Source organism: Syngnathus scovelli, chromosome 16 (genome assembly GCF_024217435.2).
Source record: "Syngnathus scovelli strain Florida chromosome 16, RoL_Ssco_1.2, whole genome shotgun sequence".
Taxonomy (NCBI): domain Eukaryota; kingdom Metazoa; phylum Chordata; class Actinopteri; order Syngnathiformes; family Syngnathidae; genus Syngnathus; species Syngnathus scovelli.
This window is the reverse complement of record NC_090862.1, coordinates 2,669,013-2,693,133: the sequence shown is the minus strand read 5'-3', so window position 1 is coordinate 2,693,133 and position 24,121 is coordinate 2,669,013. Positions and strand designations below refer to the sequence as shown.

Here is a 24,121-nt window from a genome sequence, read left to right as displayed (position 1 = left end):
TTGAGGTAATTTCCTGTGTGTGTCTGGCTCATCTGTGTGTCTGACCGTCTTTTCTTTGCTTTGAGGGGCAGTCTGATCCGAGACGACAAGGAAACGGAAGTGCGTATGATTTTTTTTCTTTTGTGTGTGTGTGTGGGCTTGTGCCTCGCGATTTTTGCTAGGAAACAGGAGGAAAAAATGAATGAATCACAGCAAATCACTTTTGAAATCAGAAGTTTTGGCAAAAAAATGATTTTTATTTATTTTTTCTGTTTTGTATGGCAAGCTAAGTAAATAGCTAGCAATAGCTAGACGAATGACTTTCGATTTTTCACTATCCAACTTAAATTTACCCAAGTCACCTCACATTTCAGTTAAAGGATACACTCTTTCTAAATGTGTTGTGAAAAATGTGGGGCAGTGACCAGGGAAATCAGATCATCGTCGCCTTCCTTTTGGCAGAAAAATGGAAATTAACAATGGCAGGAATGGGCGAGTTGCCAAAACGAGAAAAAAAAAAAAATCTAGACATTATATGACTGTTATCTTGGAAGCAGTATTGTGTTCAGGACCTGAGGGAGAACAAGTCTTTAATCTCCCGGACCATTCGATCGCTAAGAGTAATTTGATAAGCCGATGTGAAGAATAGATGGAAAAAATATATTGCATTTTTCACATTCCAATCTGAGTAATGTGATTCCACACATTATTACTTCATGTAAGCAGTTAAAGCCATTTTCTTACATTCTTAGATAAACGACGATTCCAGGATTTACTAACATGGAAAAGAGTGGAAAGAGGGATGAGATGAGAAGGTGTGTGAGGAGGTGGAGGACGAGAGAGCGGGAGAGGAGAGGAGGGTGATTTGGAGGGGTTGCCAGGACTCCAAAGCTCATCTGTCATTCTGTGCGTCAGTCAACCTATTCCCAGACTCACACTCAGCCGCAGTTCTTGCGTAAATGATCGTGTACACACACACACACACACGCACGCACAATACATGTTTTCCTTCCAAGCCTATGCTGGATGTTCCCTCACGTTCTAATTAAATTCCACCAACACAACAATCCGCTCCCTCGCACATTTTTTCTTCCATTTCTTACCTCACTCGAGCGCACGCCATAGTGTCGTACTTCAGGCTGGTTCCCGTGGCAACAGCTGCTTCCTGTTTGCTTCTATTGCTAGGGAGTTGGAGATGGATGCTTTAGCTCACTAATGACAATAAAGTGGCCTTCAAGTGGCCGGCCATAAGGCTTCCTTGTGGAGTGGCCTTATTTTACGGTCTAAAAGTCTATGGAAAGAAATAAAACCGTATGCACGTTCATTTCTTTTTTTCCAAAATTGCACACACCCTAACGGACAGCTCAAATTGATAGTTATTATAACTGCGAGTTTTTATTTTTTGTATTTTCATACCAAGGGCGTTTGCGCTGTTGTGGGAGCGAACAGTTGATTGACTTCCTGGCCAATGGAAGCTGCTCTTTTGAAAATGAGTCTTTGAGCAGAAACGGACTTACACATTAAAAAATACACATGCCCGGTCTGGCAAAATCAAAACACGGTAAGTCTGACTTGCCCCAGCATGAAAATCTAGTTTTTACGCCAAGCGCACTTGCGTGAAAATAAAGCCTACTGTGTTGATGGTAACCTGTTCTGCAGCATGTTAAGTTCTGTGTACACTTTCCCACCAGCGCCTTATACAAACATCGCTGGCTATTTGTTGAATGTTATTTTGCCTCGGCATTTTTTGGAGGAACATACCTTGACCTCCCAGATAAACCTATTTTTAAACAAATATTACTGTCTATTTGTTGAACGTTTCTTTGCCTCTAAATTTTTAAGGAACACGCCATGACCTCCTAGATATTGTTCACATGGATTTATTCAAATCATGAATTTCTTGAGTGGCCCTTAAGATGATTTTGAGTGTATGTGCTTGAAACGTTGCAAAAGGGATTATCCATCCGTCCATCTTCTGGATCTTTTTATGCTCACAAGGGTCGCAGGATAAAGGGATTATTCAAGTCAATAGTCCAATACTGCAACTGCACGCTAGAGTAAGCAAACAATCCTCCGTGACAATATTTGTATAAGCATATCGGATGATTCTTTGTGCGCCTTGCATTGAAAATAACGTGAATAAATTCCTGGAATTCAAAACGAAGTATTCTGGGGGGGCATTTGTTTGAAGAAGCCTCCGTGGAAAGCGACCGGAGTGTTTTGGCAAGGGATGAGTGCATTGCCGCATCTTACGAGAGGAACAATAGCCTCTGCGTGATCAACGTCTCGAATTCCCAGGTACACCACATGGTAAATAGCTCAAGTGGGGCAAGTTCAGATCTTGTTCCCAACTTTCAATCTGTCGGAAGATGAAAGAGGAACCTCGCGGACGAAAAGTGCACAGCGACTTCAAACGCTGGAATTTCTTTTAAGACGGTTCTCTGAAGACCACATCAAACATCAGAGGGGGGGGGGTTAGCGGCGTTGAGTAGGGAGCTCCGTCGAGTCGTAGTGTGAATACGCATGCATGTGTGCGTTCATGCTAGCGTAGCACATAACCGCATGCGGGCTACATGGCACTCTGACCCCCGAGTGCACGGAAGAAAAAGAGGCTGTCAGCTCTCATCAGACTTTCGGATACGTGTGTTTGTTCTCTTATTCCGGGAGGCCTCTTCAACACCCAGAGAGCTCTTCAGCGGCGAGGCTGCCAAGGAGACGATCACAGGGTGGCCCCGCGGCCCACACACACGCTCACGCACATTCACCCTTAGCGCATCAGGACTCCCATCGCGCTAGCGTGCAGACGCACAATGCTCTTTTTAACGGCAGAGTGCCTATTGATTGTTTTAAACACAGCATTTATGACACCAATGCTATTCCTAGTGTTTTGGAGCACACCCACTCATATTTCTCCCATGATGCATAGCGAGACAAACCGCAATACTTCCAAATAGACATTAAAAAAAAAAAAGCCTGCAAGGCAACACAATCACCTTTAACTCAGGGGCCCTTTGGGGGAGAAAAAAAAACAAAACAAACATGACCTTTTTTCTGTTTTAACCGTGGCTGTTTGTGGAATGTCAGACTTTGTCTTGCAGGTTTCACACTGATGGAAAAAATGAAAAGTACTTCAATGGAAACAATGTCAAGTATTTCATTCCGTGTTTCGCTGGAACCGTGCGGCTCCTGTCTTCCTTCATAACACAACATTCTATGCCAGACATCGCCATTGTGAATTGTATCCTTCCTGTTCACGTCGCCATTTTGGTGCCTGCCTATCTGCCGCCTGCCACGCGGGCCCGATTGTCTCAAGGTCTGCCAGATTGTTGACCAGCATTTGCCTGTTCTTTGTTTCTTCCTCCATCCTACCGCCGATTCAGTGACGCAGGTGACCCGGACCCCGAGTGCTAACCGAATAAATATATCGAATAACTATCAAAATTGAGTATTCAATTAAAAATGACATTTGACAGTGTGAAAAATTTTCAGAACTACACACCACTTGCAAAATTGGAAAAGCAGAAGTAGGAAATGATGTTCATTTGTTTATCAATACAAATAGTCGAATCCAAATTCAAACCATAGGATGTGATTAACATCCTCTCGACCTCTCAGCGGCACAGGAAGTGTTATCTGAAAGGAAGGACATGGCGGTTTGATACATACCACAGTCAGCGGAGATGACTGGAATGTGTTCGCAAATGATAGTGTAAAGATTCAATACGGCTTCCTCCCCGCTGCCAAGAACACGTGCTTGATGCTTTCAAAAGTCTTTTTATCGCGCCGACCTATGTAAAAAGACTCCAGCGATGTAATTAGTTTTGATCTTACAGATGATTCGCCTCAGGATGTCTTGCTCCTCTGTAATCCCGTTTGATTGATATGCACATGTGGGCGCGTGGCTGAGACTTTTTTTTTCTCTTTGGGAGAAAAGTGGGCAGATATAAAAAAAAAAAGTGGAGCAAAAAGGAGCAATTTACCACAAAGTGGGTAGAAGAGGCACCTGCTGGGTACACATGCTTGTTTAAGTGGTTGGAGTCACGCACGCATCTGTGTGAAACGCTGCCCATGCATATGGTGCCTCTGATCAGAAGAAGGCGCTTTGTATTTATTAAGAGAGAGAGTTCTTCCACAGGTGCATGCTGTAAAAGATGGACGGCTTACATAACAACAAGAAGATTGTTCCCATACTGTATGGAGTTAAATACTTACATACAAAGAACATTTGCTGGAGTGGCAGAGCAGACACGAGTCATTTTTCAAAAACTGTTTTTCTCCAGCAATATTTTTGCAAAGTCTGGTGTGAATTACGAGATTCTGACTGAGCCTTTCCAGTTGTATTTCTTTTTTGTTGAAGCCATGAAGTATGGGACAATAAGAAGGGCTCAATAAGAAGTACTTTCAATGGGGGCGGGTGTGTGCACAATCATGTGATTGCATAAGTGTGCACACCCTCATATAACTGTAATGTGGTTGTGTTTAGAATTAACCAATTAAATGGTCACTCCCATTTAACATGAGTTTGAATGCGATTGGTTAATCCTGAACATCACACATGAGGGTGTGCACAGTTATGCAATCACGTGATTTCATTCATGTTTATTTCCACAATTTATTTTGTAACTATACTGAGTTATACAGTTTATAGATCACATTAATGTGGCATTTAAAAATCTATTTTATGACTTGGAATTTGATAATTCTGAACATCACACACGAGGGTGTGCACACTTATGCAATCACGTGATTTCATTCATGTTTAATTCCACAGTTTATTTTGTAACTATATTGAGTTGTACAGTTCATAAATCACATTAATGTGGCATTTAAAAATCTATTTTATGACTTGGAATTTGAACATGGGTGTATCTATTAACCTTATGTAACAAAGTCACAAAAAGAGACCCTGTATAACCTGTACTACAGAAAAATGGCAGTTCTTAACTCTGGCATGTTTTACCTTGCTTGTGGATAATCTCAAGTGTTCTATGAGTGTGAGAAAGTATTAAAAATGCTTTTTAAGGTGTGGTTGGATGAAACAAACTGTTCATAATAAAGACGGGGGCGTGACCCCATTACTGACATGTGTTAACTCTTCTCTATTGTGTTCGTAAGAAAAGAACATGTGAGTGCATATTTGTTCAGATCGGTGGAGAAAAGAAGAAAACTTTACCGTGTTTGCTTTCACCTCGGTCAGCAGAAAGTCACATCTGCTTGTGGGTCGGCAATCAACTTGACATTACTTTGCTGTCAGTAAGCAAAAAAAAAGAAAAAAAAAAGACTACTTAGTCAAGTCTTATAAACATCCAAATGACTTTTCAACCTGCAAACATGTGTTCATGTAATCACGATCATAAAAGTGATTCTGAGTCAGGTTTGGAGCGCTCATGAGCTTGGCAGAGGTGACTTGCAACATCAAACGAGGTTGAACACACGTACACACACACATTTAAGTGACGTGACAGTCCTCCAGTAAGTAAGTGCAAACTGTTAGATTCGGATGCTGATGAAGCAAATCGACTGCAAATAAGCTTTTTTTTTTTTTTTTTCCATTTCAAACCGAAACACAGGCCCATATTTAATGCTGTGGTCTTACTCAGTGTTTACTTTTGCAATTACTCACCCCAGAAGTGAAAGTTGACAAACCCTTACTTTGTTAACTAATATAACTAGAATAAATAAATATATGTAATGAAATAATCAAATAAATATAAATAAATAAAGTGTTTAGGTCTACAGTGTGCTCCTAGGCTAAGCAGTACTTTTAATTTATGCTGTGTGCACATGAAGGGCATTAAGGTGTGCAAAAGAAAATGTCCAATATTTGCAATAATGCATGTTTTGCGTGGAATGAGAATGCTGGCGGCAGACCACCTACACATCCACCTGCTCTGCTTTTTAGAAGAGCCTCTTCACTCACAAGGCCGGTGTCATTATGGATACCAGCATCCATACCTGCCAGGCATAGCTTAGCTATTTCTGTCCTTGCACCTTACAGTGAAACATTCGACAAAAATTCCCCATTTAACATGCACAACAAAACATGAGCTCTTGAGATCACGAGTAGCAAAAATGTGAAGCTGTGGCGTGAGAATTCGTTTTTTATGATGGCGCCATAAGTGTTCAGAAATGAGGACGCCTTTGTTTTGTGATGAGGAATGACAAAGCGGTGAACTGTTTGACAGGCACTGTGAAGATGAGTAAGTCCAAACTTTCAGATCTGACACGTGAGAGAGATGTTGTTTGTTCTTGACTCGAACCATAGGAACACAACACGAATTTTGATACGTCTAAAAATTAAAGACAAAGATCTAGTTGTAGTATTTTGTTTGATCGCTTACAGTAAGCCGCGGTGTTCATTCAGATAATAAAATAAAATAAAACAAAATAAAAATCAATTAAATTTAATTAAATTAAATTAAAACATTGACTCTTAGTTGAAAATCAAGTTCCTGCTGGTTCATCAAACAAAATGAGACCGCTGCTTTTAATATACACCTTGCGAGTCTAGTCTGGTAATTAGTGTACTTTGTGAGAAACCAAAACTGCTAATAGTGTTGGCGCCTGTGGTTTCTCTGCTTGCCGGCATCCCACAAAATATGCTTGCCAGAGTGCACAAACAATAACTGTCGGATAATGTAAAAAAAAAAAAAAAAAGAAACAAAACAGCAATCGGTAAGCAGGGAAAGGCATTTACATATACACAAGCAAGGGAGCAATAATGTTTGTGCAAGTAAGCAAAGGGTGAGTGGATAAAGTGTGTGCGTGATTTACGGGCAATGATTTGCTCCAGGGCGTTCGTGTCTAGGCTTGTTTAAGATTCACAAGGTTCTGGGCATTGGGCATGGCACTTGGCTCGGGATCACGCCGAGACTCCCCCGGGGCTTGACTAGAATTGCAGACACCGCCAAAAATATGAGAACGTCTTTTTTTTTTTTTTAATGACAGAAACTGCTGAAGCTGCACTTTTTTTTTTGTTATTATTAAAAACAGCAGAAAATCAGATTCAAGACATAAACTCAATGATGATCTTACGGCATATTTGTTTTTCAGACTCACTGTCTAGTCATCATCTCAGACTTTCTACTTTTTATGTAAATGATTGATGACGTCATAGTTTTCAAGGTCTTACCCCATCGTTAATATCTGTCATGGGAAGGGTTGCTTGACTTGCTACACTCATGCTGCCCCACCTTCGTGCCTGGCTGATGTTATTTTGGACAACCACCAGCATAGAAACAAGGAAGTACAGCAGACAATGAGATGAAACACACCACAGACAATGAACGACAAGAAAATAATTTGTGACAGTGTTACAAACGTTTTTCGTATGACGTTTTAGTTGTGAGGATGTGCGCGGCATTAAAATGACTCATCCAAAAATAATAATCCCAAAAAATTTTTGTTCGCTGATACGTCATTACTAAACCACTACATCCGAATTGAAGAGTTGCGCAATCAACGCTCAGGTTGGGTTGACGCAAACAAATCCAAAAAGTGGAACTTCTTTTAAGTTCTGACATCACTTAGATGGTCAAAAGAACTTTTTGGACCATATGGCACGTAATGAAACCACAGCAGCTTTGCTTATGTAACTGAGCCAAACTACAACTGAGAAGAGCAACATCCCACAGTTCCTTGGCACATGGGCTGGAATCAAATGTGTGCAGATTTTACAAGACTGTAGGAATCCAAGCGCAATTTTTATTTGCCAGTAAAATCTTCAGAAGAGAATTTCATCCAATTTGAAACTTAGTAACTGTTCTCTCATGCCAACCAGTCAATTAATCACTTTAGCCTCGTCCTCAGGTTTCTAATCAGCCAAGAATGAAGGAAGAAGTAACTAAAATGGTTTGAAAAGAAAGTTTTCCTATTTCTCAATGCCTTTGTCATACCTTTATTGTAAGGTCACCTGTCTGAACAATTCCATAGGCTATTCCGGGCTCACTAGTTAGCGAGAACCGAGCGCAATGGGTAGCGCAGTGGGTGAAAATTAAAAAAAAAAAAAAAGTGCTACTCAGCAGGCTACTTTACCACTATACCTTTGGCAGAAATTAGAAAGTGGCTCATGGAACCACAGTGTGAACAGTGTGTTTCAAGCCTGCATATTTTTCTGGGAAGATCCCTAGAATAAAAAAAAAAAAAATGCCTGCTTGAACCAAAATGTGACTGCATATGATTTGATTAGTCACAGATGCAAATTTTAACAGCTCATTTGGACACAGTCTGAGCTGCTCTCTCTCTCTCTCTCTCTCTCTCTCTCTCTCTCTCTCTCTCTCGATATAATTTTTTTCCACCGTCTCTAATATATATCACTGATGCTACGACCATATGATAATTCAGTTCGGTTAACTAAATAAAACCGTGCGTTGATGCTAATGTGATGAGAAATATCAAGGGATAACTAGGTCGCCCTTAATTTCCCATTCCTTAAAATATCGAGGCAGATTGCATAGCCAAAAATAATCATATCGTCGCTATCACGTGGTATTTGATGTACCGCTAACGCATGCCAGACTTGAATTCGGCCGAGCATCTCAAATCGGAGACCTTGGTGAACTTTAGCCTTCAAACGAATGCCACATGAAGAGTGAATGAGGTTTTTTCGGTAGTTGACCTTTGGTAGATTCGATAAGTCGGTGGTCGCGGGTTAATACGGTATAAACCGCAACATCATGTGGTGTTGGTGATGTCGATGATGATGGATGGCTCTATTAATAGGCCTGGCACTAAAGTGACCATATTCACAAAGGAGACCAGCCAAGACAGTGCACGCTTGAGAGGCCCCATTATGTCTAAATGAAGGAGTCAGGCTTTCCGTCAAGAGGGCGCTTCGCAAACAAACCTCATCAAGACTGAGCACGTCTTTCTCTTTCTCCTTGCTCGGCCCTCTATAACCCGCTGCTCTTTTCTGCTGAGTGGGTGTTTGCTGGAGTTGGGAAGGTCAGGGGGGGGGGGGGGGGAGACTATGAAGCGAAGCGTGAGCTTTGACCTCTGGCTGGCCTCGGTTGTGCCTGCGTAGCTCTGAGTCACATGGACGGAGTCTTCTTGAGGAAGGGAAAGGGCTCAGCGTTGCGAAGAAGCAGACGACAGGCGCCTGACAAAAGACGAGTTGTGCAGAGGTGGCGAGGCGCACAATGGGACGGTTTGAGTGGAGGAGGTGAGGAAAGCTCAATCTCCAGCACAAGCACCTCATTGTGAAGGTCTGCTGTGTTAAAGGCAGAATCCACGAGGGCAAAAAAAAAAAAAGAAAGTGTGATTTTGTGAGTATTGGTGAGATTAGGAATGAAAAATGTGCATTGTCAGATTGACGGAGTGGTTTTGACCTCAGGTCTGCAAATAGTCAGAATCTCATTGGTGAAAAACAGACAAGTGAGATTAGTTGCCCTTGAGCAAGGCACTCAATTGCTCAATGTCAACTATGTTGATATTATTCCCTTGATTGTGTGTGGGAATCATTTCTTTGTGTGGTATAATAAATAGTTAATTAAAAAAATTTAGGGGGTACTATAATTTTGACAAATATACTTTGAAATAAAAAATTTTAGTGATAAAAGAGTATAACATTTTTATTAAGACAAGCTAAGGTTGAATTAAATTAATAATAATAAAAAAATTGTTTTGCAAATGTATATCTATCTTATCAAGTCTTCATTTTTGGGAGTCACACATAAAATGTACAGCCCACATTTTTATCAGATGACAAATGAAATCATGGAAACAAAAGGATACTCTTGCAGTTAATCATTTTTAATAAATCCATGTTTTCTCCTCCCTCTGTGAACATGTGGTAAAGATAACGGTGAAGAATACTCCACCCAAAAAGTCATATGCTTTTTTCGAGGTTACATACAGTACAAGTGCGCTTTGATTAATCGTACTTCCAACTTCGGGGCTTGCCGATCCAGGTAACTTTTAATCATCCATGTGATGCTCACTCTTAACTCACTCACTGCCAACCAAGTTCATATCTTTGACATCTACAATCGTCAATGGCGCTGAATGAGTTAAAAGCAAATCTGCCTTTATGAACCAAAAAAAAAAAAAAAAAGAGATCAACACAAAATCCCGGAGGAACAACCCACAATGTCTGCAGACAAAGAAAGCAGAACTCGGAGCAAATTCTATACTGGTCCATACAGAGCATCCCTAAATCTAAACAGTCTATGACTAATCATGATGTGACTAAGATGTCAGGCAGAATTTTTGTTTTCACAAAAAGCTGAAACCTGATAAGTGTTCCAATGATTCGCCACATGTCAATGTTTGGACTTGAATTTGAAGCACTCCTGTGTTGTTTCTGGAAAACAAACATCTCTACTCATGAATCCATAACACAGCGTATACATCTGCCACCGTTTCTCACACAGCTTAGCTAATATGAGTGTTTTTGACTAACATTTGGCGTAATGGCAAGATGCCACTGCATGAGTGTTCCCGTAAACACTCACCACTCCGGACTATATAATGTGCTTTGCCAAAATGTCACTGGGACTGTGGTCAACCTCTACCGCAACGCTGAATAAAAGCTCAACCCCAGCAGAGTGGAGCGGCGGCTGAAACGAACAGCTGCACAGAGAATAGCGTTTATGAGGGAGGTGGCAAAGTGGATGCACAACATTGCCAGGAAATGTGTTGTTTTTTTTCTGTTTATCCATATTCCCATGGATACTGGCAAGGAGGAATAGAATTAAAATAGTCTTGGTGAATACCGGACAATTTCTTCACGCCGTTATTATCAATCATGGGGAGAGAGGAAAAAGAAAGTTGTATTGAGAATATTTTCATTTCGGTTTTTTTGCTAACCTCTGTTTTATTGGGAGGACTCCTACGAGGTCTAAGCGTGATAACAGAATCCGTCTGACTGCCAAAAGTAGAAAAGCGAAGATTAAGTAAACAAGGAGATTGATGGGCTGATTTTATTTGGAAGTTGAAGTCTGACAGTTGTTAGTGACCTGAACTTTGTATCACAGTATGCTAAATAAAAAGCACATAAATAAATGAATAAATACATAAATAAATAAACAAACTGCACATTCTAACTTTAAAACAAACTGTCAAGTCATGACTCAAGTCAAGTAAAAAAATAAAAGTAACTTCTAAGTCCAACTTGAGTCTGAGCTCTTTTTGTCAAGTCACAAGTCATCAAAACAGTCATTGGAGTCGACAGAAGTCAAAGTTGCAATGACTCAAGTCTCTGGCCAGCACAATGGTGACACTTGATCATCCAGTTAGCGGTTTTGCAATATTGATGGCGAGGCTTGAAGTCTTCTTCTGCGTGTTGCGGGCTATCGTACATCAGAGCTCAAATTACTCATTAGAGTGCGCCGTGCTCGTACAAGTTTTGCATGATAACGCAGCGATTATGCTGGCTTTTATTTATTGGCAGTGGCTTAGTGTGAGTTGTCAACGTCTACGATGAGACAAGTATGTGCTCTCTCTCTTAAAATGATATGCGATAGTAGTAGTAGTAGTAGTAAAATGCGCTATAAAATAAAGTTGTATTATAATGCTATTATCATATGCCATTATAGGGCAATAAACCATTTTTGGTAATGTAAAATTCACTAAATTGAGTCATCTGCGGCTCACAATTAGGTAATAGAACCACAGTGAAGACAGAATTATAATAATTAAAAAGGTATAGTTAGATCTAATGAAAGAAACGTACATTACTGGTGTATCATAATTATACTGAAGCAATATAGTCTTATAATTATACTACCACCCTTTTTTCCAGATGATAAATTTGTGCTCCTCGAGAGTTTCAAGGGCAAAATGTTTTTTTGAGATAAATAAATAAAATAAATAATTTTCCTGTGCCCACTTTTCAGAAATGCGTAAACATGTCGGTATGCTGTTTCATTCTAAAATACAAAAAGTGCCTTGACAATGTGTAAACAAGTGATTTGCTATTTGATATGCTGCTGACATCAGAACAAAAACTGAGATTAATTCCTCAGCCAGAAGATTTAGACGCAGCCAGAGCAAAGCACGCCACCTGACACGTTTTGTCTGAACATGGATACAATCTACCTCGATGGGGGTATTTGTCTGTGTTTGTGTGGGACTTTGACGAACTACATCGACCAGACAAAGATTTCCTTCACAACAGCAAAGACAGGTGCACTATACTTTCACTGTGCATTGTGTGCAAAAAGAAACACAACCAGTGGAGCAGAACCACATATAATCTTAGTGAAATGGGCCAATCAGATAAAAAGGACAAAGACCTTACAAACCATATCATTGTATAAGTATTGTTTTGCTGCTATACATATTATATTATATTTATTAAATAGGCTACCAAGTAATACAACTATTCCACTTTCTCCAAAACACATTGATTTAGGGTTGGCATTTAATCCACGGCAACTTCATTACCAAGTAAATCTTCATTCCTCTCGCTTAGTAAACAAAATTGAGATCCGAATCGTTTTTTTCCCCTCCCTGCTTATCCAGAAAGTCCCTTCCCGAGTTGCACATGGATGGCACAAAAGCAGGAATGCAGTCCTAGTGGGAGTGGGTTCCCGGTTCTCCCGGAGGGGAACTACTACGTCACTCATGCCCATATTAGGTATGAGGACTTCCTCCACAGAAGCCAATATGAAATTTCAACGCATCACTCAGGTTTTTAGTGAACGTTCATATAATTAGTGTCAAACAAGAAAACCGCTATAAAAGATTAAGCTATAAAACATTTTTTTATGTGATTGCTCTTTAACAGCGATGCGCTCAAATTAAAAGGCAAAATTGAATTATGTATGATTCTACCAGCGGTTCCTTGTCAAAAGAGCTACATTAAATATCCAAATTGTTAAATTAAAGTTATAAATGAAGAAAAAGGTCTGTATTTATGAGTGTCCGCAGACATGCCTCCGCCGAGTGCTGTCTTGCCTACAGGCTTATTTACAGTCGCTCTTTCCTGGCATCTGCGTCACTGGCGGGGGCGTGGTCTCCGGGGAAACTGGCCAATCAGAAGGCTGCAGCTCCCTGGCAGCAAGCGTGCGTCCATGGCTATATAAAATGTGCGCTATGAAGCCGACTGCACACACCTTCACACGCAGCAACGCGTACGCATCGTCACAGGAGTTTGCAAGTTTTTTTTCTTGGGACTTATCAGGCGCGAGGAGAAATTAGCAAGCAGACTCAAAAGGAACCCGTCTTGATTTGTTGGACTTTCACTCATTTTTTTCTGCTGGAGTGATAGTTTCTGATCTTGGGACACTGTTGACAAGACGAATTGATGCTCTGCTGACTCTTGACATTTGTTGAGACTGTTTCAATAAGCAAGCCGGTAAGCTTACTTTCCCGACTTTATGTCCACAAAGATGGAACAACCTTTTTATCATGATGACTCTTTTCTGTCGGCATATGGCCACTCAGACGCCGCAATGCACGACTACAAGCTGCTAAAGCAGAATATGAATTTGAACTTGACAGAGCCCTATCGCAACCTGAAATCGCACCTGAGGGCCGACTCGGACCCGTACCAGGGGGGGCAGCAGGACGTTGGGACCCTGAAGCTCGCGTCCCCAGAGCTCGAGAGGCTTATCATCCAAAACAGTAACGGTGTCATCACCAGCCCGACCCCGGGGCAGTACTTCTACAATCGGGGCATCACCGATGAGCAGGAGGGCTTCGCGGAGGGGTTCGTAAAAGCTTTGGATGAGCTGCACAAGATGAACCAAATGCCTCATTCGCTCTCCTCCATCGGCGGCAGCGGAGTTAACACATGCTCGCAAGCGGCCCCTAGTGTGTTCGGCTCGGGACTGCAACCCGAACCGCCCATTTACACCACGCTGAACGCCTACTGCCCGAACACCGGACTCTCTTCAGCCTCCAGCTACCCCACAGCCACCATCAGCTACCTGCCGCCCCACCAGCAGAACCACCCTCAGACCTCCGTGCACGGCGCTTTCCAGAACCACCACCCGGGTTCTGGGCTTCATCCGCAGCGCCTCGTTGCTCTCAAAGAGGAACCGCAAACCGTGCCGGACCTCCTGAGCAGCGATGGCTCGCCTCCCATGTCTCCTATCAATCTGGAGACCCAGGAGAGGATCAAAGCGGAGCGCAAGAGGCTGAGGAACCGACTGGCGGCGACCAAGTGCCGGCGGCGCAAACTGGAGCGCATCGCTCGCCTGGAGGAGAAGGTGAAAGGTCTAAAGAGCGACAACGCCGGCCTGTCCAACACGGCCTCGGTACTCCGGGACCAGGTGGCCCAGCTCAAACGGAAAGTCTTGACGCATGTGAGCAGCGGCTGTCAGCTGATGCTCACGAGCAAGATGGAAGCATTTTAAACACAGACTACAAAAAGAGTGACTTTAAGGTGATAACACTGGAGTCGTATTGCGCACAACAACTCGAGGCAGCAGCGGGCCTTCGTAGACAACTATGTTGTATCTGTGTTGTGCAAAAAGACTGATTGAAATGGTACTTCCGGATGCTGGACACCCCCCAAAGAACCATTCAACACTTCATCAGCGCAGCATTGGGCAAACACTGAGAGAAGATGCCCTTATTCTGGTTTACGAAATGGCAGAAATCAGTTATCAATATGTCTTTGTATATTTGCTGCATAATATTCTTTGTGTAAATTATTGTTGTTTGTCCTGGTTGATCCAGGCAAACTAACTATGTCCAATGTTTACAATGTCTTTTTTATGTGTGATGTGTATTTAAGTAAAGCGTCTCAAAAACATGATAACAATGTGTTGTTGTTGTTTTAAGGGAAACATACTAGCATCTTTGGGGCCGCAAAAAAAAAAACCACACGGTAATTGGAGTCCACTAAAAGGCTAATTTTGGTTTATGATGAGGGCATCATGGTGGTTAGCACAGTTCTGAGTTCGACCCAATCGTGCGTGGGTTTAAATGTGACGGTTAATTGTCTATGCCGAAATTAATTAAAAGTGGACAGATGCAATCATAAAAAAAAACAAAAATTAACACCCATGATGGCACAACACAAGCAAAAACTATAAAGCTAATCATTCAATATTTAATAGTAGCTTTTAGTTTGATGGCTGACACTTCCGTTAACCCCATTTAGGGTCAGAAGTAACTTACTGCAGATGGGTGGGGGGTGACTAGGACTTTTAGGAATGCCTGGGCTTTTGAAGGCGCCTCACCACTTGGCATGGCATCAGGCATGAGTGGGCGTCCGGATCCTACATGAGCATCTGCGTGGATGCTTGGAGAAGCGCACGCAGCCAAGAACGACAATGATGGTGTACGCGTCAGTGCACAAATATGCGCGGCAAGACAAAAATGGGGCTCAAAGCAAGATTATATTGTGGGGTGGGGGAGTCCCGTGGATGAGTAATACTCACAGACAAGCATCTTGGAATAAATTAGGACACTACCCTCAATGAATCTCCTGCATGTAGTTATGCTTATATACATTGCAAGACAACTGAAGCTAAAATAAGATACCAGAACAGCTTCAGGGACAGTTGGCCAGGAGAAGCTTAGCATATAAACCGACCCCGGGAAAACCGGAGGGGTATTTCTGTCCTCGTAATGGAAGAAAAGCAAAACACGGATGGAGTAGTCTCTAATAGTTACTTTAAAAGACACTAGCACAAAACGTTCACCCTCAAATTATTTTAAAGAGGAAACTTTTCGAACATATTTAAATATTCCCTTAATACCAAGTTATTTTTGTCACGCACGTGGAAACAGGCCGCCCACACAACTTCTCTTTTTCGAGATTATTTTCCCATTTTTGTCAAAAACATGTAAAGGAAGTGGGTTTACGCACTCGGACCAAATTTGGCACACAATTAACCGTAAATAGGTCGCCTCCAGTGTGTCGATTGCGATCAGTAAATGGCACTATCATCTCCCACTCGAAATAAAAGATAAGGTGTCACCGTCTTGGTGGCGGGGGCTCAATTTACGCACAAGACGGGCTGACGTGATCATAATGCGCACTAAAAAGGAAAAAAAAAAGCCAATTAAAGCCTCAGTGCCGTTCTGCACGCCTCGGCCCACAACCCACACCGACTGTGTGGGAACATCTGTGATGTGAACAGTGACGTCTGAAAAGCTCTGGGTGGGTTTAGTTTCCTCTCCGCGAGTCTCTCTCTTTTTTTTTTTTTCTCCCACAGACACGCAGACCCGGCTGTTGCTATTTGCATAACCAAACACAACACTGTATTACATATACCCGCATATTGTCATCATATAACTGATATCGAGTTTGGTCTTGGTCTATTGTTAAAGTTTTATAATCTGAATAGTATGTAGGTAAATAATAATTCTCATTTAATCTTCTGCAGAATGATAGTAAAATGAGGCTGTAGGGATGACGAGTATGATTAAATAAACTCACACTGCATAGTACTGGCTCTGATCCAGCATATATTTGAAACGTGCCCACGTCTGAATATTTAATGTCTTATTTGTACTGTATTGTGTGACCTAGAACAATATTCAAAAGCGTTTTGAATGGCTCTACTGCCATCTAGTGGATAAATAGTAAAACAGCATACACCATTGGATCCATGCACATTGTATATTATTTAAAAAAACTTTAGATAAACTTTTGGTGATATATTTGGTGACCTCTGTCTGAACGGATGAAGGAAATGTTCTTACCTTCCGGCCCTTTGTTAACCACATCTTGTTTTATTGGGATTGGCAGGAACAGGATGTCTTCTTCTCTTCAACATGCTAACGTAGCACAAAATGCTATGGTATGGTCACCAAAATAACCGTTTTAATTATTTAAAATCTAAATTCGGCGTACATTAACGAACAAAAGTTCTGAAAGTCGCTTATAAGTGTGTCTAAAGTTTAACTGAGTAACAATTATATTCTTATGCTCAACTTTAATTTCGAGTTTCGGTCTTCTTCTCTACTCTAATCGGAAAGACGTTCTGCGTAGTGTATTCCTACAGCGCCACTAAGTGGTAAAAGTGTGAGCTACACCTCAATCAAGTACTACGTATATTAAAAAAAAACAATTGGGCTTAATTAACAGTGTTACAAGTCCTATATATCAGTATATTAGATATTCTGTTAGCCTTGAACGAGCATTCAGAATTGACTGGCACTTAATGTTGTTTCTTTTTTACTTCTGTGCTCTGATTATTTTAGTTACTTATAACTAACCTTTCACAAAACAATTGATGTGGTCCTATTGCCCCACTTTTCCTTGCAAAAGCATTCCAATCCCATTAGATTGTGAATAATTGCTGTTTCCCATCCCTCTTTAGATCACTCCACAGTTGTGCCATTTGAATTCAGGTCAGGGCTATTGCAGGCTTCCAAATTCCTCTACTTGAAAAAAAAAAAAGACCTTTTCATGTCTGCTCTAGGTCAGTCTGTTCCTGAAAAACAAAATTGCTCTTCATGCTTTGAAAGATGAAGCCCATTCGAAATATGTAGATAGGTAGGCTTTATTGAGAACAAAATGAAAATCACACAACACCAATTAAGGGAATATTTACTTTAAAAAACTCTACATCTAATGGAGTTTCATATTGTAATCAGAATAGAAACATTTACAGGACATTGAGGACCAAGCTACCAGAATATTAATATCTCGGCCTCTCTGTGGATTTAGCCTATAATTGCTCAGCAGATTTGAAATATGATTATTAAACCTTCCTCCTGATATGAATGATATCTTTTCACTGTCATTCCCTTTCTATCTGAGTCACTTAGATTCATTAAACCCTTACTTGCTGTGAACTTTTTCTCTTTTAAATATTTCATGACAAACACTGCATAATATGGCCTCACAAGTTTGGTTCAGAACATCTGACTACAGTGTGAGAGGAGTGTGGTCCAAACTCCACTTAGATACAAGTTGTATAGTAACAGCTAGACAATTATTTCTAATATTTTGACTCATTTTTATTTCCTACAGGCCACTTCCACTTCCCTCTCCGTCGTCCACTATGATGGAACGTTTGCGGAGGACAGAATTCCCCTTCCTGCCGCTCCTCGTCTGCGGGGGCAGCTTGGTCTGGCAGGGCGACATATACGGAGGCAGCCCGGTTTTGGTGGTATCAAGCTCTTCCGGGTCATCCTGGTGGGCCCGGAGGGCCGAGATCACATCCTTGTCGGAAGGACTGAGGGTCAGGCAGCCACACGGGCGACCGCTGCCGGGGTTGCCGTTCACGCCGGCATCTGCGACCCCTTCAGATGAATCTTCAACCGTCATGAAGGCGTCACCCCAAAGGCTCTCGCACAGATCTCGGCCATGTTGATACATCTGAGCAGGAAAATACAAAAAAGAAATGGAAATTGACAAGAGGATCAAATGAATTAAAATATTATTTTAATCATAAAAATAAAAACCGTGTCTCCAGTATATTATTTCCCATCTCTTGCCAAATTCCTAATCTGTGTTTCCCCTACAGCACAACAGCACCTCGACGTCTGCTTCCCCTCATCTGTTTGGGGATTAAGACTAAGGTGCACGAGGTGTTCAGAAGGTGAAAAGCTATAATATATTCATCATGTCTGAAGGACAAAGAGAATGTCAACTCATAGACTGTCTAACATGCCTAACACACATGCACACAAACAGTGAGTCCTTCCCCAGGCTCACATCTTTTGCTGCCAAAGCTTATTCCGTGCAAGCAGAAATTTCCCGAGGCTTTACCCTGTCCTTGAAATCTTCTGCTTGGGCAGCAACTGTTTATTTATTTATTTATTTATTTATTTATTTATTTATTTATTTATTTATTTATTATTTATTTATTTATTTGTTTGTTTGTTTATTTGTTTATTTGTTTATTTGTTTATTTATTTATTTGAGGCTTACACAGAGTCCTGGACATCTTTTGCTTGGGCAGCAACTGTTTATTTATTTATTTATTTATTTATTTATTTATTTATTTATTTATTTATTTATTTAGTTGAGGCTTTCACAGAGAGCTAAGCCATTTTTGCATTACCTGGTACAGTAGTTTGAACTTTCTATTAGAGTCCAGCTTAGATTTTGGAGTGTGTTTTTCATTATTAGTGCTACTGAGTTTTATTCTGACTATAGACACACCCATCAAAATATTTTGCCATTAGTCATTTCTAGAACATACACCAAATGTTCAACTGCCATATAGGGAAACACACCCTTGATTACCTGCTGATACTGAACACAGGTTCCAGTGCAGTTGTGGCCTCTGGGATCTGTGGCCCAATTACGAGCACATGTCAGGTCTGTTTTGCACGCATCGAACCTGCAGAAAAAAAGACATGCAATAGTCTCACACCAGTGCTATGACACTATCAATATATATGGCTGTCTCACCAATCCCGGCAGAAGCTGTGGCAGAGAGGCACGGCCTGGATGTAGGTACGGCGATGGGGATGAGGCCAGCGAGCAGCATCCGGCGAGCAGCGGTAGAAACATGACACACGCTTCAGGTAGCCTTCACACCTACGATGGAAACGGTCATTACGCAAGTCATGTCGTTTGCTTGCATATGTCGGAGACTTACACAGGACTCAGCGGCCCACACTTGTCCCAGGGTTCATTCTGATTGCTGGCAGAGGGAGAATGGGAGAAATCCTGGATGTCTTCCTGTGTGCAGCAACTATCTGTTAGAGAAAAAAACAGCCATCTGTCAGTCAAGATGCCTGTGGAGTCTCACTTGCAGATTTTAATGAGGCAACTCACTGTCTGCATAGAGCGTGCAGTCCTTCAGGTGAGGTTCTGGACTGGGTGTGGCCTTATGCTTGCCATCTTGAAGACACGTCCCCTCTGAGCTGATTCCGACAATCAGCACAGTTGTCCAATATGCGCATATCAACAGAAGAGCGCGCATGAGGATGATCATATCTATGATCATAAAGAATTCAATTAATTGAGTTTTTTAGCTCCTCTAGCTTTTTATTTACATGGTCACTGCAATTCACATTTTATTCTTTCTCTCCCCAAATTTTGAAACAATTAATTTCCGTAGAATTTGTCCCTGTTGTCCGAGTAAGAGTAGCTGAGACGTCCAGCCGGCTGTGAGCTCTGCATGTGGTGACCTAGTAGCTGGGTGAGCCTAATTAGGTGGGACTGAGACACCGCGATCAGATGGATGACATGCGTAGTTGTGTAATCTGACAAGCTGCTGCTCCTGTGTGTAGGCTACCGAACACGAATTTAAAAAAAAAAAATAATAAAATCAGCGGGCAGCATGGCCTCAGGAAAGGTCAGAGATAGACGCTTGAAAAGATGGTGCTCATTTTGTGTGTTCCAGGCTGGAGGAATTTTAAAAAACATAATAGCTGGATATATATGAAATTATTTCGGAAAGTTTTTTTTCTTCCTCTAGTGACGTTGTATTGGTTGACAACAACAATAACATCCATAATAATAATAATGGTGATAATTAATGCCACATTGGCATTAATTGCAAAAAAAAATCACACACTTTTTAACACAAAAATAGAGATAAACTTTGTTAGTCATTTGCTGAAAATTTAAAATCACTTTACCCATAATATACTATATGCATATTCCCATACCAACAGCACTTTTTTTTCCTCTTTTAAAATACCAACAATATTGTTGTTGTGAGAGCAACAAGTATTTCTTAACAATTATTATTAGTCATAAAAAAGACTTAAATAAATTTACCTGCTTTTTTTCAGAATATATGTTCCACTGGATTAGATCCCAAGTTTATCCTCTCGACCAAACGTTTTTTTTTTTATTTGTTTGTTTTCTGAAGATGCTCCTGCTTCTTTCCCTCGTGCTGTCTGCGTACTGCTCGTCAATGGCTTATATGAAGAACGTTTCACATCCATTCGGCGAACCTACTCGCCCCCACCATCCTGTTCTGCTCTCTCTCTCTCTCCCCCACCCCAAGTAGCTCCCTGTTAATCTCCCAATGAAGACGTTTAACGAAATCCCCCCCTGTTGACATTCTTATTTCAGCACCACTCCAACCCAAATCCCATCAGGATCATTCGCAAGTGGTGCTGAGTCACACCCGTCTTCCAATCTTTTCTATCCACATGCACATACATAAACACCGAGGTCACGGCTTTTCCCACAGGACAAGGTTAGAGCAGGTGAGATTTAACGTACTGTTAAGCTGAAGGCACAAATCTCCGCCGAACTAAACAAAGTGACCTCGCCGACGTGTTGCAAAAGCCTTCCGGTTAGCATCAGAGTTCACTTAAACCTATTGCACAGGATGGATTTATTTTTACCACGTGAGCCCCAATACGTGCTTCATGATGCACATAGGTGAGCAAGAAATCTTGCCGACAATGGTCTAAAGGTCTTACTTACGCTTTCCATTTTGAGAGACTGCAAATGTGGAATTTTTTTTACTGTGTTTTCCATTACTTGTTTGTATTCATGAGGGTTTTAATCTCACCTCCACTTGGCCCCGGTGTGCCATGGTAATCCCTGTCCCTGGTGTAGTTCTCTCTTTCCAGCAGTGCCCTTCCTAAAGCTTTTGGCCACAGAAGAGCAGATGGAAAGCGTCTTGTGGCCTACATACGGCATCCTAAAACCGAAGATTGGGAAACAGGAGATGTGATTTGGACCTGATTGATGAACGTGAAAAAAAAACAGCAGCGGTGAGACGAGTTCATCTAGAAGCCATCAAATGACCACAGTATTTTTAAAAATATTTTTTTTTAGAAATAAAGAAAGATTATATTTCACAAAATTGGGAATATACAATAAATAATACAAAAAATGTGTGTGTTAATAATGATTTTTTAAATTTTAATTAATTTTAAATTTCAATAAGTTTCTTTTTTTTTTAAATAATTGTGCTATTACTCAAAAATTACTTGACTGGAAACAAATTTCCATAGGTTCAAATGCAGTGAAGAGACCTTTATATCCCAAGAATTTTAGCCATACAGAAAAAAATATTTTCTTTCCCATTTCCCGGCATTTTAAAACGCAGCTGGGAGTGTGAAATGTTTGTAAAACATAGTCTGAAAATGATCAACACTATCCCATTAAATCCTAATGAGATTAGACACCATAATGGTCTCAGGGGAGAAGTGCTTTAACACTTCATCTCATAGATTTCAGAGGAAGAGCAGAATCAGAAAGACGGGATCACTTTGGCCCCGCAGACTGTTTTATAACTCCACAGGGTCAGCATTATTTCTGCGGGTGAGAGCAGGGGAGCGCAGGGGGGGCAGACAAACAGTTCACCATCTGGTAATTAGAGGAGAAATAACGATATCCTTTGTGCAAGAGCTATTCAGGGAACCGAGAGAGAGAGGACAAAGCGGGCCGTCATTGCTCAATATGTGCCCTCGCTGTCGTTCTCATTTAACAGAGTCGGATCACGGCCTGTCTTGGAGCCTCCGGCTGGCCCTCAGCTGGCAAACACTGCCAGCCATCTTTGTTGACTCACTAAATAACAGACATTCATATCCAACATTTGGAATGTCTCTGATGTGCTCCACTGACCTATTCTCCACAATGGCATTTATATGGAATTAAAAAAAGGTGGAAGTGGACGACACATCTGGCAGTCGATGACATTTATCAAGTAGAATGAGAAACACAGCATACCTTGATGAACTTTTTTTTTCCAGCCATGATCAAATGCACTTAGAGGTACATTTACCCTTAGGGTAAGATTTAACATGCACTTAAAATATTAAAATATAAATGCATTAAAGGATAAAGACATTACTGTGGATGAAAACAACGTTGTTCAAGTTCACCCCCCAGTGGTTAATCTGCGCCATTACATAAAAATACTAATAATACTACTACTAATAATAATGATAATAATAATAATAATAATAACATATTTTTTAAAAACTCATGCAGCACCTCCTCAGTGTTTTATAACCCAAAATATTATGGTCCTTATGTTGGCTAACTGCTGTTCCACTATCGGCCTGTTGGTGGTGTCAAGGTCCAGGAAATCGTCCTCAGAGGACAACATAGCCCCCTTCACATTGCCATAGGAGGTCCAGAGTTTAATTCCCTCATGTTGATGAGCAAGAGGAACTTAGACAAAGTCTATACTGACCAGTGAGAAGTCCTGGGATGCTGAAATTTGAATTTAAACAAACAATTGCTGTTTTCTAACATAAGTAAACTCACATAGACAGGTGACCAGGTAGAATTCCTAAATAAGCATAATATATTTCTGTATTTGCTAATGATGTTTTCTCATTTGCATTTAATTGCAATTATGCATGTATTTAGTATCCTATCCTCCAATAGAAACTCAATAAAATTCCGAGACTTATTTCAAGCTCTATTGGAAAAATATATCACTTGACAAGCACCCAGACAGATTCATATTATCGTTTTGATGGAAGATGGAAAGCGAACGGACATTTTGATTGAAGTCAAGATGCATTGATCCCATCCCTCGGCTTCTGAAATGACATTTTAGAAGAGGTCAGTGCAGGTAATATGCTCACAACACAAAGCCACAGCTGTTAGCCATTTTAGTGATGTTGTTGTGTACTCTTCTCGTTCATTGTAAGAGGCTTACTTGTGTGTAGCAAGGTCTTTTCATCTACTGGTTGCTTCTTGCCAAGTCCGCTTTGAGGCTGCATCCAATTACCATTCATACGAAAGACTAAAACACTAGTACACACACATACACACAAAAGCCCCAGGCTCCCAAGCTCTTCTTCGCTCAGAACATTTTTTTGCCCTTTGTTCTCTGTGTCTCTTTTATTGACTATTTTCTCCCCCTGCAGCTTTAGCATAGAGGGGAAAAAATGAATAATACAACAAAAGCTTTTTGTCTCCTCTCAGTTGTGTATCAATCTGTTCCTTCACAAATCGACAGATCCCATTCATAGGCGGCAACAAAATACCTTCATGCATGAAATGGCCTGCTTTGAAACACTTTTATTATACCCAATAGGTCTTTTTAAAATGTGTTTAAAAGATACAGTACAATACAATATCAAATTCTGTCCATTATAAATCATCAAGATGCAGATCCGCTATTTTTTGCGGCAAGTGTTCTAATGTGACCTTTGACCTTTGATGTCCAGTTTTTTTTTTTTCACCATTTGTTTGCATTTATCTTTTTGGTTGGAGTGTATAACAATCCTCTTATGGTGTCCCTTCTCTATGGAGGCAGGCAAGCAGGATGTCATCCAGCACTGAAGAGGATTTAAGGAGGAAGCCTGCGGGCTGTCAGCGGGAGAGGCTGATTCTAAAAGAGACGATGTGGAA

The 24,121-nt window shown here is 41.0% G+C and overlaps 3 protein-coding genes across 13 annotated transcripts in view; 1 reads left to right on the top strand and 2 right to left on the bottom strand.

The window, feature by feature from the left end:
• Positions 1-16,858, bottom strand: part of hook2 (hook microtubule-tethering protein 2) — a 36,898-nt gene extending 20,040 nt beyond the window's left edge. For 6 of the 11 annotated variants that reach the window (XM_049746011.2, XM_049746009.2, XM_049746010.2 and 3 more), the window contains exons 1-2: positions 16,582-16,858; positions 5,153-5,226 (exon numbers count right to left, since the gene is read on the bottom strand). The gene's annotated coding sequence lies outside the window, so the exon portion shown is untranslated. Of the gene's footprint in view, positions 1-1,082; positions 1,161-5,152; positions 5,227-16,581 lie in introns of those variants that run through there. The other 5 variants (XM_049746014.1, XM_049746017.1, XM_049746018.1 and 2 more) reach the window with 2 other exon arrangements.
• Positions 13,014-14,689, top strand: junbb (JunB proto-oncogene, AP-1 transcription factor subunit b). Its single transcript, XM_049746105.2, has one exon. It carries the CDS (start codon positions 13,299-13,301, stop codon positions 14,277-14,279), a length of 981 nt encoding a protein of 326 aa, XP_049602062.1. The 5' UTR covers positions 13,014-13,298; the 3' UTR covers positions 14,280-14,689.
• Positions 16,859-17,368: 510 nt separating the features above from the next.
• rtbdn (retbindin) lies at positions 17,369-20,733 on the bottom strand. The gene is made up of 6 exons (XM_049746114.2): positions 20,567-20,733; positions 19,616-19,777; positions 19,437-19,536; positions 19,247-19,375; positions 19,079-19,175; positions 17,369-18,205 (listed from the first exon to the last, which is right to left on the bottom strand). Exons 2-6 carry the CDS (start codon positions 19,773-19,775, stop codon positions 17,852-17,854), a joined length of 840 nt encoding a protein of 279 aa, XP_049602071.1. The 5' UTR covers positions 19,776-19,777; positions 20,567-20,733; the 3' UTR covers positions 17,369-17,851.
• Between the last annotated feature and the right edge of the window lie 3,388 nt (positions 20,734-24,121).